This window comes from Heteronotia binoei, chromosome 7 (assembly GCF_032191835.1).
Source record: "Heteronotia binoei isolate CCM8104 ecotype False Entrance Well chromosome 7, APGP_CSIRO_Hbin_v1, whole genome shotgun sequence".
Lineage (NCBI taxonomy): Eukaryota > Metazoa > Chordata > Lepidosauria > Squamata > Gekkonidae > Heteronotia > Heteronotia binoei.
Window position 1 is genome coordinate 114,772,469 of NC_083229.1, and position 20,504 is coordinate 114,792,972.

The 20,504-nt window shown below is 44.9% G+C and overlaps 1 protein-coding gene across 1 annotated transcript in view; it reads right to left on the reverse strand.

The window, feature by feature from the left end:
- JARID2 (jumonji and AT-rich interaction domain containing 2) overlaps positions 1 to 20,504 on the reverse strand; it is a 280,348-nt gene that overhangs the window by 51,206 nt on the left and 208,638 nt on the right. The window contains exons 5-6 of the mRNA XM_060244252.1: positions 14,377 to 14,553; positions 9,377 to 9,606 (exon numbers count right to left, since the gene is read on the reverse strand). Of these exons, the coding sequence (XP_060100235.1) occupies positions 9,377 to 9,606; positions 14,377 to 14,553 (407 nt within the window). The remainder of the gene's footprint in view (positions 1 to 9,376; positions 9,607 to 14,376; positions 14,554 to 20,504) is intronic.

Consider the following 20,504-nt stretch of genomic DNA (forward strand, 5'->3'; position numbering starts at 1 on the left):
AATTGAACCAAGGACCTTCTGCTTCCCAAGCAGATGCTCTACCACTGAGCCACCGTCCCTCCCTTTACTGTGCTTTACAAGGAAGGGCAAAATCAAGGGCACATGTGAACCTAACAATAAACACTTTTGGCCTTCTAGTTGGCTTGACATAATGATGGAATGCAGCATATGCTGGGTTGTTCCAGGTTGCTAAGTGGTGGTTTAATGCTGTTCTAACGGCTTGTTTTTAGGGGCTTGTTTTGTTTTATAAGTTATGCTTTATTACATTATGTTACTTTTTTTTAAAAGCTTGTTTACTGCCTCAAAAGACAGCATATAAACTTCCTTAATGAATTGACCAATATTAGACAAAAGCAATGGCACTCTGACAAAGGCAAGTCAGGAATAATCTCCACCGGGGAAAAGACCTTGCCACGCTCAAAGGAACACTGGAAACAGTGATTATGATATCTGCAAGCACAGCTGGGAAAGCCGGTTGCTACAAGGGATGTCATACTTTTAAATGATTACACAATATTCATTTATTGTTTATATCGTGTATATTTAAACATTGTCCAAGGTTTTGAAATGTGGGAAAGGGTAAACCCTCCCCAGTTTTGTTTTATTTTAATATGTCTGTTTTCTACAAACGGGGGAGGAAGGAAACCCTCAGTTTGTACAAAAATATCTTCTGTGTGTATCTGGCTTTATTTTCTGGGTTTTCCAATCCACAAAGGGCCTAGGCACAGAATTAGGTATAATGCATACATTTTGCCTACTCAGATGGTGGTTTTGTTAATGGTTCCTAGGTAACATTTTTGATAGTTTAAAATGGTTGCTCTATTTAACAAAATTCACATCCCTAGCAGGGCTTTTTTTGGTAGCAGGAACTCCTTTGCATATTAGACCCCACCCCCCCTGATGTAGCCAATCCACCAAGAGCTTACAAGGGTCTTAGTATAGGGTCTACTGTAAGCTCCAGGAGGATTGGCTACATCAGGGGTGTGTGGCCTAATATGCAAAGGAGTACCTGTTACAAAAAAGAGCCCTGATCCCTAGTAGCTACACAGAAATGCAAAAGGGACCCCTCTGTCCTTTTCTACTTCTTCATAGCATCTCTCTAGCCATAGTTGCTTCTCTCTGCAGGCACTGACAAAATCAAGCCAAGCACCAAACTACAGCAACTCACTTTTTAATGGTACAAAATGACACCCCCAAGCCCACCATCTTCAGGAAGCCATTTTAAATCCAACTGGGGGTGGTGGTGGTTTCTGGATGATACAACTGTGCACTTTATTTCTGTTAGTTTGGTGTGGTGGTTAAGTGTGCACAGAGGTCGTTTTGTAGAAGAAAGGTGGTGGAGCTCATCCAGGGATTGCTATGCAGATGCACCTACTATTCAGTGGACAAGGTGGGAAGAAGGAGGTGGAACTGTCAGAAAGGTTCAAGAGCTGCGCCCCTGTGAGCTCCCGCTGAATCCGAGGCCTGAGTGTCCATTCCCCACTCCTCCACTTACAACTGCTCTTACAGGGCTGTCCTTGAAACAGCAGCTTCTGGGGAGAGCTCTCTCAGCTCCACCCACCTCACAGGGCGTCCGTTGCGGGGGAGGAAGGTAAAGGAGATTGTGAGTCACTCAGACTCTGAAATTCGGAGTGAAGGGCACGATATAAATCCAATGTCATTTTCTTCTTCTTCTTACTACATTGTAATCTATAATGAAATAATTATACAGCTCACGGCCCGGTTGCTAACAGGCCACGAACCTGTACCAGTCCATGGAGGGTTGGGGAGCCTGTTCTAGAAGATAAGAGACCAGAAGGAAGAGAGAACACGCTCTAGAGAAGCAGAGTGAGAAGCAAGATAAGAGAAGAAAAGCTATTGGGGTGGAGGAAGGATCTAAATATAACTCTAGGCCAGTGGTGGCGAACCTATGGCACAGGTGCCAGAGACGGCACTCGGAGCCCTCTCTGTGGGCGCGCATGCTCCATCGTCCCCCCCCCCCCCGCATGAGGCTCTGGAGTCATATATCATTGAAGCTCCTCCTCTCCCTAAACTCAGGCTCCTTCCCCCAAATCTCCAGGTATTTCCCGACCCAAACCTGCCAACCTTAACTGGGCCTCCTTCAGAGAGACAACAGGACACTCCAACCTTTTTGAGCTCATGGGCACCTTTGGAATTCTGACGTGGTAGGGTGCAACCACAATGCAGCCCCCAAGCACAATACACAGAGGAAAATTCCTTGCAGGTGTTCCTGCAGTTTTAGGGAGGGGGTAAGATGGGACCCACTACGGCAGGAGTGGCCAAACTTGCTCAACGTAAGAGCCACATAGAATAAAAGTCAGATGTGTGAAAGCCACCAGACATGAACGTCAGATGTCTGAGAGAAGGAAGGAAGGAAGGAAGGAAGGAAGGAAGGAAGGAAGGAAGGAAGGAAGGAAGGAAGGAAGGAAGGAAGGAAGGAAGGAAGGAAGGAAGGAAGGAAGGAAATAGGTGGGGAGGGAGAGAGAGAGGTGGAAAAAAAGCAACTTGAACTTTAAATGCATTCTCCAAGCCACTGGCTGGCATGGCTTGAAGAAGTGGTTTAAAGAGACAAATGCCTTCTCTGGTGGGGGTTTCAAGAGCCACACGATGTGTGTGAAAGAGCCACATGTGGCTCCCGAGCCACAGTTTGGTCACCCTTGCACTAGAGAGGTGGGTATAAGGCAGCTTCACATTTTCATGTGGCCAAGACCTCGTTGTGTTTCATATTTCAAAACTGTTGTGGCACAGTCCAAGCTAAAGGGAAGAAGAGAGCATGGGTGTGTGGGGATGGGGGGGGGGGCAGGCGGGAAGGAGAAATCAGGACCTTGAATCAAGCACGTTTTTTTGAAGGGATGTGGGTTTATTACAGGAAATGCTGGATCCCACTAATCTGGCAGAACCAGTGGCCGGAATTGCCTTTGGTTTAGTAGTGGAAAGGGAGGAACTGCAGGCTTCCTTGCTTTCAAATATGATGCTTCTGACAGCAGTATCTGAGCAGACCTCTTTTAAGCTACAGGGACCATAAGGCAAATTGTTGATAAGCTGTTTTTGAACTGTTGCACTGCTGTTGTGGTTTTTCAGAGCATCCCTGACAAGTGTTTGTCCAGCTGCTGTTTAATGACTGCCAGCGAGGGGGTCAATTTCACTGCTGAACAACTCTTATTGTTACAAAGTTTTTCCCATGCCAGTCCTCTCCTCTGCTGCCAGCAGGAACTGCTCCCTGCCCTCCTCTAAGTGGCAGCCCTTCTAATACTTCAAAAAAGCAATCATGTCTCCCCCCTCAACCTCCTCTTCTCCAGACTGAATATCCCCAATGTGGTCTAACACATTCCCCTTCTCTTTTATCCTCACAACGAACCTATGAGGCGGGTTAACTCAGAGTATATTACTGGTCCAAGGTTTCCCAGCAAGCTGCCAGGGCAGAGTGCGCATATGAATCAGGACCTCCCAGATCTGATTTGGACACCCTAACCATCAGCTCCTACTAAACACACTATATTTTAATGTTTTCTTTTTTCCTAATGGCAAACTAGAATGATGTTTATAATGTATGTTACATGTTCAGAAGTAAATTAGGTGGACAGCAGCACCTCTGGGAAAGGCATGTTCTCAGTTTAACCCAGACCTACAAGCAACAGAGCAATGAACAGCCTCCATTTATTGCCTTATGACACCCTCACCATCATTTTCCCATTCTGACGTTACTATTTTGTTGGTTTCCTAAGCAAATGCTATCCAGACCAAATGTTCTTTCAGTTTGTTAATTTCACTATGAGTTGTTTTCTTAAACTCAAACCTCAGTATTCAGGTTAAATTGCCATGTTGGCACTTTGTGATAAATAAGTAGGTTTTGAGTTGCGGTTTGGGCACTAGGTCTCTAAAAGGTTCGCCATCACTGCTCTAGGATAACCTGATCCAGCAACCTTTTAAGAGAGGTGAGTCTATTTCAGCAGAGCACCTAACAGAATTGTTAGCACGGAAATCTAGACAGAGAGGTTCCTTCTTTTCAAGACCTTGACCTGGTTTTAACTTGGCCTGAGGCTGAAATAAATGTAGTACAGCAGTAAGAGTCTCAAGCATTATCTCCTGCTGTTCCCTGAGCAATAGCTGTGACCTCAGAAAAGGCTACAGGAGAGAGAGTAAGATTATATAACAGAAATTCTGCTAATATGTTTGGATGGCTGGAAAACAAACCTCTTCTCAAGAACAACCAAACACAGACACCCGTGTGCATGTGTGTGCGCATGCACACACACCCATTTTAATCCTCTCGCGGTCTTAAAACAGAATAAAAACTGCCGGGATAGAAACAGGGAAATTAAAACAGCAGCCTAACACAATTAGGTATGTAAAAGGTACCTCAATAAGAAGTTCCATCTCGATCCTTCTGAGCCAGCTACCAACCTACACTGGTACAAATTACTTCACAAATCTACAACACTATAAAAACCTCAGTCTTCTAAAATGGTGCCTATCAATATTTGGGATAGGGTTGTATATCCAGGGCTGGTGCGTGGGAGTAGGTGACCTAGGCATTTTCCTAGGGCGCCAGCTCCCAACAGGGGGCAGGGAAGGTGCCCCCTCCCCGCTCGCGCTGTCCCTGAGCCTCCAACTGGATGCTGAGGGGTCGGAGAAACTCCCCTGGCCCCTCAGTGCCCAGAAACAACAGCGCTTTCAAGCTTTGGCATTCTCCAAGGAGAACGCCAAAGCCTGAAAGTGCCGCTTGTTGTTTCTGGGCGCTGAAGGGTCAGAGGAATTCTCCCACCCCTCAGTGCCCAGAAACAATGGTGCCTTCAGGCTTCGATGTTCTCCTGAAAGCGCCACTCGTTGTTTCCGGGCGCTGAAGGGTCAGAGGAATTCCCCTACCCCTCAGCACCCAGAAACAACAGTGCCTTCAGGCTTCGGTGTTCTCCTGAAAGCGCCACTTGTTTCCAGGCGCTGAAGGGTCAGAGGAATTCCCCCACCCCTCAGTGCCCAGAAACAACAGTGCCTTTAGGCTTTGGCATCCTCCTGTAAGCGCCACTCGTTATTTCCGGGCGCTGAAGGGTCAGAGGAATTCCCCTACCCCTCAGCGTCCAGAAACAATGGTGCTTTCAGGGTTTGGAGTTCTCCTAGGAGAACATCAAAGCCTGAAAGCACCTCTCATTGTTTCTAGGCGCTGAAGGACTGGAGGAATTCCCCCGCTCCTCAGCGCTCAGAAACAATGTTGCTTCAGTGACTGACGTGATGATATCACCTCTGGGTGACATCATCACACCGTGTGTGCTTTGCGCGCATGCAAAAATTTCCCCCCGTGGGAGGGAGGTGGGTGCGCGTCGGGGTTTTGCACGTCGGCCCTGTATATATCCCTACATTTCCATTTCTGATTCCAAATGGAACATTCCCTAAGCACAGATGTGACCCTCAACGGTTAAAATCCTGGAACAAATATTGTCTTGCTCCTGACAACTTTGCCAGATCTGCTTTATTTGCAATATTTTCCAGACATGTCACATACACATCATATAGAAAATATGCCCCAGGTCAGATATTTTCAAAAAAATATGCACAGGACAAAATAAACCACATCACAGTATATATTAAGCTACAACGACACTTTCAAGCCAGAGAAGAATAACCGGGGTTGGGGTGGGTAGATAATTACCCGTTTTTTGGATTTATGTTAAAATAAAAGGCTCTCTCTTTTGCTTATACTTACTTTACAGGACCCCGAAGGGTAGCCAGTACTAAAGAAAGCAAAAGGAATTATGGTAGGCAGTTTCTTACCTTTCTATGGTTGATATGTCTCCCCCCATTAACCAAAAACACACAATCTTTGTGAACCAGCCTAATAAAATGGGTGCGCAGGATCGCCATAGAGAGTCTAGAGCCAGTTCCATCCCGAGGCAGTGCTTACACTGAGCGCATAAGAAAGAAGTCAATTTTAATGTAAAAAGCAGTAACAGTGATTGATCATTAGTCTTTATCACTCGTTATACTGCACAAAGTAATCCGCAACCCCCCCCCAAACAATTAGTCACTTCTCTTGCTTTGATAACGCCCCCCCCCCCCCGCTAGTCACACATGTTGATTCAGCCTTGGTATTTATCTTCATCTCTCTCTCACACACTCAATAGTTTGAAAATCCCAACCGTTCCCCTAAATAGAGAAACTTTATCTTTACCCCTCCAACTTCAAGCATTATCCCAAGGCAACCGGATGGTTTTACGTTGCTTTAAATATACACCACAAGAACAGCCTCTCAAACTTTATAGACTGGGGGAAAAAGAAAAGAGGAAAACAGTTTTTTTAAAGGACAACCTGGTGTTTCCAAGGAAGAAAACTCTTGTCAAGGGAGAAAACTCAGCTCATGAGACATGGAATGTCTGTATGACCAAACATATCCTTTGACGTTTTGCCAATTCACTTACATAACCAATAGAGGGACCTGTTGACTTACATTTCCTTTCCCTTCAACCCCTTGGGGGATTAAAGCAGTAGGATAAGACAACGTGGTACAGAAAGCACGTGAGCAACAAAACACATAAAGGAAAGAGAGAAAGAGACAACAGCGAATAGATCTATTAGCACAGGAAGCATATTACAGAAAAACAGAGCTCCAATCCCCTCCTTTTGAACATGACCTACAATTTAACCATAAAAGAGTGCTGTGGTTTTAACGCTAGGCTGTAGACTTCGTATCTTCCCATGTTGACAATACTGTGAAAACAGCTATTTTGATTTACCTATTAATGGGGTTGTAGTTCTACAGTAAATGTAGCCAGAGAGCCATGAGGCGACTGTGGCTGTGGTTACTTCTAATGACCGATTTGGGAAATTAACTGAAGTATCCCTTTTATTTCAGAGACAGTAATCAAACGGCACAAACCTAAACAGTTACGTCATCGACTTCAGGGGGTTCAGAAGGGTATATGACTCTGCTTCAGGCTGCACTGAAAGTTGCCTAAATACTTGAAAAGAGGTTTTAGGTTCCCTCCCTGTTCTAGTTTCATTAGTTTATCAGTATTTAGAGCTTACTGATGCTCCTATCTGAGAAAAGAATCACGTTATCAAAAGCCTATTTTTGGACCTGAGGGCGAAAAAAAACAGACGCTGAGGAGTGCCTTGATAGCGCAGCCGCCGAAAGCTTTCACGTTGGCTTCTCAGAAGCCCTGTCATCACGTTGCAAAGCCCACATTTCCTTCCTCTGCTTTATCTGCCATTTATTCCCTTCCTATCAATACTAAAGCCTTATGCTCCTTTCTTATGCTTCTTAACCACAGACCCCCCCCCCCGCCCCAGTCTAAAGAATTGATGGAGAATTTTTAGCCCAAACAAAGTCCTTTGACTCAGGGGTCCCCAACCCTCTGTTAGCAACCGGGCCATGGAGTGAGGCTACTTAGTCGTAAAGTCGCCTGCTCCTAATTTAAAGACCGCCAATGGGAGGGCAGGGATGGAGTGGGGGCTTGGAGGCAGCCTGGGGCAACAAAATCCCCAGCACCCCCACCAGTCTGTGGAAAAATTGTCTACCACAAACCGATCCCTGGTGCCAAAAAAGGTTGGGGGCTACTGCTTTGACTGCTTCAATCTTGGATAGAAACCTAAGCCATGCCTTCAGAAAACTTTCTGGGTTATCTACAGCAAGTCTGAGCACAAAAGTTCTTGTGCCTTCTGATTCGTATGTTTTTTTTCCCACTAGCAATAAAAATAAGGAAGACGGTAACTACAGCCACCCATACAAAAATTTTGGCCAAGTTATAGCCTCGTTCTGTCACAATGTTTTATTATATATGTTTTAAATCTTGTTCATAGTACTGTATTTTGCGATGTATTTTTTTATGTTTTAATTTTTATGGCTGGAAGCAAAGTGCACACTTTGGGGGGGTTTGCTGGGTTGTTATGGCCTATGGCTACAACAATAAAATACGTTGACCTCTTTGACCACTGTAGCAACTGGCTCTATTGGTTTTCCAAACGTGCACAACCCTCTCTGTGTCGTGTGATACCTCTTACACTGTCTACTTCCCAGCTCTCTTGGACCATTCAGAAGGTATCCTATTAATGTGGATTACAGAATGTATCTCTGCACCAATGAAATTGTGAAGAGTGGATTCTCTGCTCTCAGTTATATTCTGGGACCGAAAAGGATCTCCAGCTTCACAGCCTGCTCAGTCTATCTGTTCACATGAGCAAACAAAAAAGGCATAGTCGTATGAACAATATAAACAGACATTCCACCTATGTTAAACCCAGTGCTTTTGTATATGAGCCCTACGAATGGCCTACGGGTATAAATTTACAGACATCTAAACAGAAAAGATAATTATTGGAACATGATGGCTCAGGGGCTCATGACCTAAACACTAAACATGGATGGGGAAGTCTCAAGGAGTGCCAAGTCAGCAAACAGCCAAAAGCATTCAGTTTTTTTACAAGTCTCTTCCAGCTGAACAAACATTAGTCCAAACCAGGGCTCTTTTTCTAGCAGGAGTTCTTCTGCATATTAGGCCATGCCCCCCTGATGTAGCCAATCCTCCTGGAACTTACAGTAGGCCCTGCACTGAAAGCCCTCTAAGCTCTTGGAGGATTGGCTACATCAGAGGGGCGTGGCCTAATATGCAGAGGAGCTGTTGCTAGGAAAAGGAACCTTGGGCCCCAAACAAAGCCGTGCTTTAGGGCTTTGTTGGTTCATGGAGATAATAGAGAATTCTGAGAACTTCTCTTAGAATCATTACCACAGAGAGAAGAAAAATAGCTGCTGGTAGGCTAGAACAAAGGGAGGGGACGGGATTTGTACAGATGTGGACCTCTAAATTTTATGGTGTTTGCTGGCTGACTGGAATTCAGCGCACAGAAGTCAGAACTTTCTCTGAATGTTTAAAGACGCCAAGCAAGGCCACTGGGGAAATGACATGTTTGCTAGCTCGAATCACCTGGGTGTGTGCTCCGTATTAAGCGAGCAACTCAGGATATTCTCCATGGTAAGTTCATTTATGGTGAAATTTGCCCTCCGTTACGAATTTAAGTGTATTTTAAAAAATCTTTCCCATGGAAAGCCACAACGTGATAGAAATTTCTAAAAATCAGGTTACGTGAAAAGGTCGTGCGAAAGCATCCTAACTACCAATCATGCGGATTTCCGTAGGTATATTACGTAGAACTTCTAAGAGAACAGAGGCATGGAGCAAAAGTGCGACGCACCAGAGATCACTATCAGCCTTTGTCTAGCTTCCTTCGGCCATTCGCCTACTCACAGAAAGTCAACTTTATCTATTTTTATGTATTAAAAACATTTTCCCTTCATACTAAATTTTAGAAGCCTGTCAGTATTGTCCATACAGAAAAAAGGCAACACACAAAGAATCTTAGCATGCCCAATGGCATCCCAGCAGATTACCTGTTTCCTTAAGTCCTGAGCCGATCGATGATGGGTGTGGTGGTGATTAGCTGTGAGCCCTTTTGTGGAGAAGCCCGTGTTTGTTGTAGGATGGTGATTAGCAGCAGCCTGGTCTTTTCGGCTCTCGGATCTGTGCTCACCGTTTCTCTCCTTTGCCGGCGTCGTCTCTTTGATTTTGTGTTTCTGAACAGTCTCTCTCTCTCTTGTTGACTTGTTAGATCCGTTGAAGACTGGGAAGAGAGAAGGCAGGTTCATGAGGGAAACAGTGGGTGAGAAGAAGGAGAGGAACGAGACAGAAATTAGTTTTTCTTCAGCCTTTCCTTTGAGAAGACAACGGTACTACGTGAAACATTTCACATCTACTTTTTTCATAAAGAGATTTTAAAAAATAGCTCTATCAAAATGTCCTGACTTGGATAACCCAACCACAGAAGGGGGGTCGGGGTTGGCTCTGGCTAGTATTTGGATGGGAGACCACCAAGGAAGTCTATGCAAAGGCAGGCAATGGCAGATCATCTCTGAACATCTCTTGCTTTGAAAACCCTACGGGGTCAAGAAGAGGATGATGATATTGGATTCTCAGAGTGGCTCACAATCTCCTTTACCTCCAACCCCCAACAGACACCCTGTGAGGTGGGTGGAGCTGAGGGAGCTTTTACAGCAGCTGTCCTTTCAAGGACAAACTCTGTGAGAGCTATGACTGACCCAAGGCCATTCCTGCAGGTGTATGTGGAGGAGCAGGGAATCAAACCCAGTTCTCCCAAATAAGAGTCTGTGCACTTCACCACTACACCAAACTGGCTCTGTGACTCGATGGGGGAAAGAAATCAAAATAGAAGACAAGGTTATTTTAATTTAGCTGGAGCCTAGTTATCGGGCAAGACCTGTATAAGAACGAAAAGATTCCCCGCAAACACTGTTTACAATATTGATCTCTCTGCACTGTTTCAGCTTGCAAAACTGCATTGACTCAGGTGCAATGCATGAGGTGTATACATTGCAATCCTAAGAATACTTTCCTGGGAGTAAGCCCCATTAAACAGACCTGGATAAGACTGTGAGTAGACCTGCTTCACATTGCTCTCAAGACAGGGGCCTAACAAAAGCTAAATTCTATCAGAGGGTCGCGAGCAGGGGTGGCCAAACTGTGGCTCAGGAACCGCAGGTGACTCTCTCACACATATTGTGTGGCTCTCGAAGCCCCCACCACCCTGTCGGCCAGCTTGGAGAAAGCATCTGTCTCTTTAAAACACTTCTCCAAGCCAAGTCAGCCAGGAGCTTGAATAAAGAAGAAGAAGAAAGAAGAAGAAGAAGAAGAAACTGGATTTATATCCCGCCCTCAGAGTAGCTCACAATCTCCTTTATCTTCCTCCCCCACAACAGGCACCCTGTGAGGTGGGTGAGCTGAAGTGGGTGGGGCTGAGAGGGCTCTCACAGCTTCTGCCCTTTCAAGGACAACCTCTGCGAGAGCTATGGCTGACCCAAGGCCATTCCAGCAGCTGTAAGTAGAGGAGTGGGGAATCAAACTCAGTGTGCCCCCAGGTGTAGCACACTTAACCACTACACCAAACTGGCGCTCCAAAGTTAAAGTGGCTTTCTTTCCACCTCTCCCTCTCTCCCCCTTCCTCATCTATTTTCCTTCCTTCCATCCATCCATCTTCTGATGTTCATGTCTTGCAGCTCTCTAACATCTTACATTTATTCTGTGTGGCTCTTACGTTAAGCAAGTTTGGCCACCCTGATCTGAAGAATGTTAAGCTAAGCACCCTATCCCCCTGCTGTCTGACAGGACACACAGACACACACACCCCTTCCCATGCTGGGCAGAGAAAACGCAGTTGTTAAGTCAAAACACAATCATGTCAATGACACAACAGCTACAGCGCATGCACACACATTTCTGGTTCGTTCTGTTTGCTCTTTGGTTTCTTTGCTCTTAAGATCTAGACAGACAGAAATGATAAGTATTTCAGTACTATCATTAGCTTAGGGCTGCATCAACTAATGAGCTCTTCAACTGTTATGAAGCAATGGCACTGACAGCCCTCCCACTTTCCCAGCATTATCTTAGAAAACAGCCTAACCACCAACATTTATCACGCCCTGCATTTGGGTCCTTACTGTGTTGCAATCACTATCAGTTGCGCAACTCGTCTTGCACTCAAAAGCCGTACTTTCTACTGAACAACAATAAGTCAGTAGAAAAGTAGGTAGCTAACTTGTTTGCTTCTCTTGGAAGAGGAAATATATATCTGTCCTCAGACCAGTGAAAGGTCTAATCTATTTCCCCCTTTCCAATTTACTAGCTCGAGGACAGGTATATATTTGATGCCGTTTCCTTGTACATCTTTCTCTTTAATTTTTACTGCATGACCACTGTAATAAATTTTAAGGTATACTTCTTGGTGTGGAGATTAAAGAACCTCTAAGAATGCAAGTTACGGAAGCAACTCTGCCCACACCATTCCAATAATCTCATAACTGGGGAAGGTGTATTTTCTGTGACGTCTCCCATAACCTGTGAGAAAGAAAAAGGACCTTGGCAAAAACATAGGTGATGGACGTAGTTTCCTTCTAAAGCAGGAAGGAAGGAAGGAAGGAAGGAAGGAAGGAAGGAAGGAAGGAAGGAAGGAAGGAAGGAAGGAAGGAAGGAAGGAAGGAAATAGATGGTAGGCAGGGAGGGTGGGAGAGAGACATGAAGATAAAGTATCTTTAACTTAAAATGTATTTTCCAAGCTACTGGCTGGCTTGGCTTGGAGAAGTGATTTAAAGAGAGAAATGCCTTCTCCAAGCCAGCCGATGGGGCAGTGGGGGCTTCAAGAGCCACACAATATGTGTGAAAGAGCCACATGTGGCTCCTGAGCCATAGTTTGGCCACCCCTGTTCTAAAGCATTATTTATCGCTAGCAGTTCTTAAAACAAAACAACTCTTGCACAATGGAACTGAAATTCCGGGAAGAAAAATGGTTTCATGACCTCAGCTGATATAAAGAGCAGAGAACTAAGGGCAAGGGCACACCTACTGCAGGTGTTTCCTTCTCTGTGCAAAAGAAACACTTCCCCTCTGCCTGGAGAAGCATCGCTGACAGGACACAGCAAAGCCAAGAGAAGGCGCGGAAGGCAAGAAAGTTTATCACTGGGTCTTAGGGAAAAAACACAGAAGTGATTTACTGTGAAGGTGCTGCCAATGTCAACAGAATATGTATGATTTTGCAGGTGGGCGGGGGGGGGGGCATGGTAGCCCAAGTACTTTTTCATTCTGGCTGCTGCTCAAGCTTAGGGCTTCAAGCCACTCGGTGCTGAATACATTTTTCAGCTCCCTGCAACAAAAGCGCTGATCAATTTATCTGGCTACTGCACAAAGGCCAGGTGAAGGAAATACTTTGTGACTAAGGCAACTCTGCTGATTTGCAAGAAAGTAATTGATGGGATGCTACAGGGACAAAAATGTTGCACTGGCGACAGGGCAAATGTATTAACCTAGCGACTAGGAAAACAGGGTCTCAAATCAGAAATGAAAATAACGCTGTTTACTGTACATACGTCTTGCTGATGCTAAGTTCAGAAAGAAGGAGAGGCACAGAGAAAATGCTAAAAATGCATCTAGACAGCTAGAATTCCATAATAATAAAATAATTGCTCTGTCCTCCTGAGAGCCAAAATGGTATAGTGCAGGGGCGGCCAAACTGTGGCTTGGGAATGATATAACACTTATTGTGCGGCTCTCAAATGTTGGCTGCCTTGGAGAAGGCATTTCTCTCTTTAAATCACTTCTCCAAGCCAAGCCAGCCACGGCTTGGAGAATGCATTTAACATTGTAGTTGCTTTCTTTCCAACTCTCCCTCCCCATCTATTTTTCTTCCTTCTTTCCTCCCTCCCTCCCTCCCTTCCTCGCGGCTCTCCAACATCTGACGTTCATGTCCTGCAGTTCTCAAACTTCTGACATTTATTCTATGTGGCTCTTATGTTAAGCAAGTTTGGCCACCCCTGGTACAGTGGTTGGACAAAGAATAGGACTTTGGGTTCAAATCCTGTGTCAACCATTAAACAGAATTAAACAGCGCATTGCCAAGGAAAGCCCCCTAATTTCAATACTCACACAAATGGTAAGTATTTCAGTACTATCATTAGAAGTTAATTCAGTTTAGGAATGCCCAGCCTTCCTTCCCTCCATTTATATCCCACCCTTCCCACCAAGGCGGCTCAGGGTGGCTAGTAACCTAGTAGTGTGGCTTTTGAGTGGACTGGGGGTCATTTTACAAAGCCAGTCTCTTGCCTTTTAAATCTGAAACAGTGCCATCCAGTGCTGCTTGTGAAGAGTTACCATTCAAACAGGTGTCAAAAGCATAAGTAACCATTTTCTTCCCTAGCCGTATTACTTATTGCATATTGTACATTGCTACCTTTTTAGAACAAGGGTCATTTTTAAATTCAGGATCATCGGCTTTTATGCATAACATCTCTCTCTCTTTTTTTTTAAAAGAAGAATCATCTTACAGTAAAGGGTCATTTTCCTTTGGAGCAAGTGCGGTAGATGCAATGAAGGATGCTACTGTTTTATTTTTGTTCTGTGAAAAGAAGTGATGATCTCGAGCGACTGGAAAGCCAGTTTGGTGTAGTGGTTAAGTGTGCGGACTCTTATCTGGGAGAACCAGGTTTGATTCCCCACTCCTCCACTTGCATCTGCTAGCATGGCCTTGGGTCAGCCATAGCTCTGGCAGAGGTTGACCTTGAAAGGGCAGCTGCTGGGAGAGCCCTCTCCAGCCCCACCCATCTCACAGCGTGTCTGTTGTGGGGGAGGAAGGTAAAGGAGATTGTGAGCCACTCTGAGACTCTTCGGAGTGGAAGGCGGGATATAAATCCAATATCTTCTTCATCTTCTTCTTCTACTGCAGGACAAAGAACTCAGCTCAGTACTTTGATAGCTTCTAAATCCCATTTACCAACATCCTCTACTCCAACTAGGAGAGGCAAATAAGTTTTCACGTTCCATAACCTACCATGTCCATTTGGAACTTGCTTCTGGGTTTTCCCTTTCCTGGGTGTCGACTGGCACGAAGACGAAGCGTTATTCGAAGCTACCTTAGCATCTTCTGTTTCTTCGTCTTCTTCTTCTTCATCCTCCTCGTCCTGAGAGCTTCCAAAATACACCATGTTGCTGGGTAGGGCTGGAGAACCTGGTGATAAACCAAGTGCCTAAATGTCATTTGCTCACAAAAATATATATATTAATCCTAATTAAAACACAGTCCCTGAGTGACTCAGGACAAGCGAGGTCTTAGGAAAAACCAGTTAGTACATTTTTTGTTCAGGACTACTGTTCCTTAAACTGCTCCTATATCTCTAATAGCAACATCTCCCACAAAACCAACAAACAAAAAAGCAAGCTGAAAGCTCTGCATTGGCTACCTGTGGCATTCCCGATTTGTTTCAAGGTGCTGATCTTAACCTTTTAAGCCCTACATGGCCTGGGACCTGTCAACCTTTGGGACCACCTTTCCCCACATATGCCCCAGAGAGTACTGTGTTCAGGATCTCAAAATCCCTTAATGATTCCTGGGCCTAAGGAAGCCCGGCTGACTACCACCAGGGTCAGGGCCTTCTTTGCGGCAGCTCTCACATGGTGGAATGTGCTCCCAGATAACATCACAGCCCTGTAGGACCTCTCACAGTACCGCAGGGCTTGCAAGACAGAATTATTCCGCCTTGCATTTAGTGAGTAATATGTCAAGTTGCCACAGAACTGATAATCTTGGCCGACATTACCATTATTAACATCATGCGCGCCATACCTGACAAGATCTTGGATAGTACTGGTGGTGCTATTGCTTACCAATTATGTAATTTTAATTGATTATTTCATTGTATAGTATTTGCTGATTGTTTTTAAGTCTTACGGTCTGATGTGGTTTTTATCGGTTGTTAGCAGCTCTGAGCCTGTTACAGGGGGGGCAGGATATAAATCTAATAAAATAAAATAAAATAAATAAGGTTATAAGTGAAATGGTTATAAGTGATACAACTATCTATTCCTGGTTAATTTCTGTATAGCTAGCAGGTGTTAAAGAGACAGGATCAGGGACAGAAAGACAAGAGTGGTGGCTCTTTAAATCAGGAAGATATTTCCCCTAGAACAAGGAGCAAACTTGGATATAGTTACAAAACTCATTTTTGCCTCCTGGACACTTGTGCAGCCTTCCCTATTTATGGTTTGGTCTGTGATCTTACAACATTTTCATACTTGAGACAAGTGTCCCCTCTAAGCTGAGTTAATGTGAGCTAGCTTTTTAGTTTTTTAGCCTCTGGCTCACACATTTTTGTTTCAGCTCAGGAAAAACAGCCACAGGACAAACTAATTTATGCAGTAGCTCATAACTTTAATGCCAGACGCTCACAAAGTAGAATTTTTGCTCACAAGACCCCCCCCCCACAGCTTAGAGCAGGGGTGTCAAACATGTGGCCTGGGGGGCCGAATCAGGCCCCCAGAGGGCTCCTATCAGGCCCACAAGCACCAAACTGTTGTCTGCTTCCTTCTCCCTCTCTAGCTTCCTTCTGCATCACAACTTGCTTTGCCAGTCTTGCTCAACAGCACAGGAGGTACAGAGCGAAGCTTCTCCCTTGGGGAGGAAGTGGGGGAAGGACAGCAAGCTTTGCCAGCTCTCTCAACTGCAGAACAGAGCTACTGAGCCGAGCCTCCCTTCCCTTCTGTTGGCTGAGGCTCAACAAGCCAATGAGTTGGATTAGACTGAGCATGTATGTCTGTGTCCTTTATAAAGTTTTTATCTCACCTACCCGGCATTACATTTTATGATGCACATGGCCTGGCCCAACAAGGTGAAGATCTGGCCCTCATAACAAATGAGTTTGACACCCCTGGCTTAGAGGGAGTACTGCTTGAGACTCGACTTTAACCCAACCTCAGATGACAGCATTTGAATAATAAAACACACAACTGTCCAAGTCAGGTGACAGAAAGAGGAGGAGCCAAAGTATCTGAACTTGCCTTTGCTAAAAGGGAACTCTCTCCACTGTGATCTTGTCTCACTACCTCCCCAGAGGTCTGTGAGAGGTCCTACAGGGCTCTGATGTTATCCGGGAGCACATTCCACCATGTGAGAGCTGCTGCAAAGAAGGCCCTGACCCTGGTGGTAGTCAGCCGGGCTTCCTTAGGCCCAGGAATCATTAAGGGATTTTGAGATCCTGAACACAGTACTCTCTGGGGCATATGTGGGGAAAGATGGTCCCAAAGGTTGACAGGTCCCAGGCCATGTAGGGCTTAAAAGGTTAAGATCAGCACCTTGAAACAAATCGGGAATGCCCCAGAGGCAGAAAGCACAGCGACTTCACTGCCCGCGGCTAATAAGCCTTCCAAAAACAGCATAAAGAAATGGAAGTTCTAACAACCCTGAGCGATATGTTGCATACTCACATCTGTCCACAACAGCTAAGATCCCCTGGGAGGATCTGATTTCCTATAAAGGTAGTGTGAAACAGGGGTGGGAAAGAAAGCAAATGTTTGTCTGTAGTGGTCCCCAAGCTTTGGGATACGTTTCCTGTTGATATTCTTAAGATACCAAAATAAAACTTCCAAACTAATCTACTTTATATTTAGATATGATAAGCCTTGCCCTTCGATTTGGTGAGTCAGAAAGAATGACAATGAGTTTCTAAATGGGGAAGGTTTGCTAACCTCATGGGTTTTGTTTCTTTTTTTAACCTGTTCCCTTTTGATCTGGGCCATATAGTCAAGGTGCCATACAAATGGGGAACGAATCTAGTGTATGAAGTTGAGAGTGGTAAGGACAATACTCATAATTAAAGAAGAAGAAGACTGCAGATTTATACCCCGCCCTTCTCTCTGAATCAGAAACTCAGAGCAGCTTACAATCTCCTATATCTTCTCTCCCCACAACAGACACCTTCTGTGAGGTGGGTGGGGCTGAGAGAGCTCTCACAGCAGCTGCCCTTTCAAGGACAACTCCTGCGAGAGCTATGGCTGACCCAAGACCATTCCAGCAGCTGTAGGTGGAGGAGTGGGTAATCAAAACTAGTTCTCCCAGATAAGAGTCCACACACTTAACCACTACACCAAAGTGGCTGTACTAAAGTTTGAGTTTTATTCAAGGTATAAGCTTGTGTGTGCAAGCACGCTTCTTCACACTTCTTGCACACGAAAGCTCATACCTTGAATAAAACTTCAAGGTGTCTTCAAGGTATCCCTGAACTCAAACGTTGTTCTGCTGCTCAGACCAACACTGCTACTACCCACCTGAATCTATAATGAAAGAAACCGCTATTGAAGTGTTATAATTAAAGAAAATACTTTCGCAGAAGTATATTAATTCTTAATCACCATCATTTCCAAAACCAAACACCAACAAGAACAAAAGCTGTTGGGCTTGGGAATTAGATTTTTAAAACATTTTTAATAGCAACCAAAAGGTAAGAAACCAATAAAACTTAGCACTAAACAACAACACCTAGAGCTCGAGATATGCTGCACAGTGTTGGATGAAGGGAACTTTGACTCTTGAAAGCTTATTATACCCTGGAAATTATGCTGGTCTTTAAGGTGCAACTGGACTCTTATCTTGCTCCTCTAAAGGTAAAGGCAGTCCCCTGTGCAAGTACCAGTCGTTTCCAACTCTGGGGTGACGTCGCATCACGATATTTTCACGGCAGACTTTTTATGGGGTGGTTTGCCATTGCCTTCCCCAGTCATCTACACTTTCCCCCCAGCAAGCTGGGTACTCATTTTACTGACCTCGGAAGGATGGAAGGCTGAGTCAACCTCGAGCCGGCTACCTGAACCCAGCTTCTGCCAGGATCGAACTCAGGTCATGAGCAAAGAGCTTGGACTGCAGTACTGCAGCTTTAACACTGCGCCACGCGGCTGCTTCTTACTTCTCTACTACAAATCAAAATGGCTACCTACCTGAAACAGCGCTGGCATTAGAGACTGAACAAATAAAAACCGTGAACCGTGTGCATTCTTAGTGTACAAGAGACAGGAAACAACTACAGTTGTGTAAACTCTGTTGATCCACGCTGCCATACAAGCCTTATGCAAGCTTTCTATTCTTCACCAGATTATATAGAAAGACCAGTTAATATAAAAGGAATATCAGTCCAACTGAAGGACAACTTTCAGCAGAAGTACTGTTCTCTCTGGCTATTCTGGCATAAAACTGGTAACTGAATCTCTGTACCATTTTCTTTTCATTTTCCATTTCATTTTATTCGATTTATATCCTGCCTTCCCCACCGAGGCGGCTCAGGGCGGCTCACAACATAAAATTCTAACAATAAGATTAATGAATATTAAAATACATTAAATAGTTTACAGCAGTTAAAACAAGAAAATGATCTATCAATGTGCTATCCTACAACCTTCCTTTGGGGTTTTTCAGGTACCGGTCAGTTATATGCCAACCGGAAGAGGACTGTCTTACAGGCCCTGCAGAACTGCCCAAGGTCCTGCAGGGCCCTCACCTCTTCCGGTAGCTGGTTCCACCTCTTCCGGTAGCTGGTTCTTCCTCTTTCCATAATGAGAATTCTGTTTCCTATCGACTTGAATCCGGTATATTTATTTTCAAAAGAATTATGTCTCAAAACCAACAGAATCAAGATTATAGGCAGCATCTGTTTTGTCAAAAGCAGTATTTTGCCGCTCTTCAGGAATAGCTGGCAGGATTTCTGCAATATTTACTGAAGTGCAAGCTAACCGTTTTCATCTGGAGAGAAATAAAACTGTTACATTACCAACCATGACAGAAACCATCTCACTCCGAGAGAGCCTCCTGTGTAATTTGGGCTTTGGGTTTCTACAAAATTGGATTCTTTTCTGTGAATTATTTGCCCAGCCCACCCCCCTTTCTCCTTTTCCTGATCCTGTCTTTTCTTCTCACAATTAGCCCAGCTGTGCCTGAGAAACACTAAAACAATTTAAGCCGTCACAATGATTTAAGGATGAAGCCAGGTCAAGGTATGTGGGCTTTAAGCCTGGACTAGTTAATATGTGGCTTGCCAAATGCTACACTTCTGAAGGATTAGAGTCCCTCCCCCCCCATCACCATTTTGACAGGAGGCCCCATTTAAGGACTATGTATAGGTGGAAAATCCTGCCTATGCTAGCCTGGCCTGTCTCAGCACTGCGAACATCAGGCATGCCTTCTATTTACGTGCAGGCTGCTGTGCCAACATAAATGTAACCTAACCCATTTTAAAGCCACTTTTATATTTGCCATCATGATGTAAAAGGAACCATAGTGTAAATGAGAATCAGCACTGTAGCCTCCAAGGAAGAGGGGTGGGGGGAGCAACTGTACATAACACACTGTTGCTCTTGGAGAAGCAATCACAGAGGACGGTTTGGTGGTGCCTCAATAACCAGCAGAAGTGCTTGGGTAGGTCAATTTTAAAGTCTGTGTGCGAGACAAGAAGCGGCAAGACGGACTGCCCTTCAAAGCAAGCGTCCTCCGTCACCAGCGGGCCATGAACAGTCTGGCATTATGGCTACACCCTCGCGCCCTTTTAAAGCAGCTACAGAAAGCAGCAGAGGATAGGACAACTGTTTATCCTTTGAGGAAGAAAACGGGGTAACTTACAGATTTTTGTTTTCCTTGGAGGGAGAATAGGCAGCAGAAGGTGGGGAAGTTGGAGATCCCTGAGAAACTTTAACCAGAAGAGACCAAATTTTTGTAAAACGGGTGGAATTCTAGCAGGAGCTCCTTTGCCTATTAGGCCACACACCCTTGATGTAGCCAATCCTCCAAGAGTTTACAAGGCTCTTTTTTGTACGCTCTTGGAGGATTGGCTTCATCAGGGGTGTGTGGCCTAATATGCAAAGGAGCTCCTGCTAGAATTCCACCCCTGTTGTAATATAATGCTAAAAGGAAGAACTGGTTTCCTTTGCCATGATCAGCACAGGGCAAGGCAAGTGAATGTAACAGATGCCCTGCTGGATCAGAACCAATGTTCCTTCTAGTCCAGCATCCTGTTTTCATACAGCAGCCAAGCAGATGTCCTAGGAGACCCATAATTGGCAGAACAGTTGCCGAAGTTTCCACCGGCATTTTCACCCCAGCAATGGGCATTCAGAGAGATACTGCTTCCAAATATGGAAGAC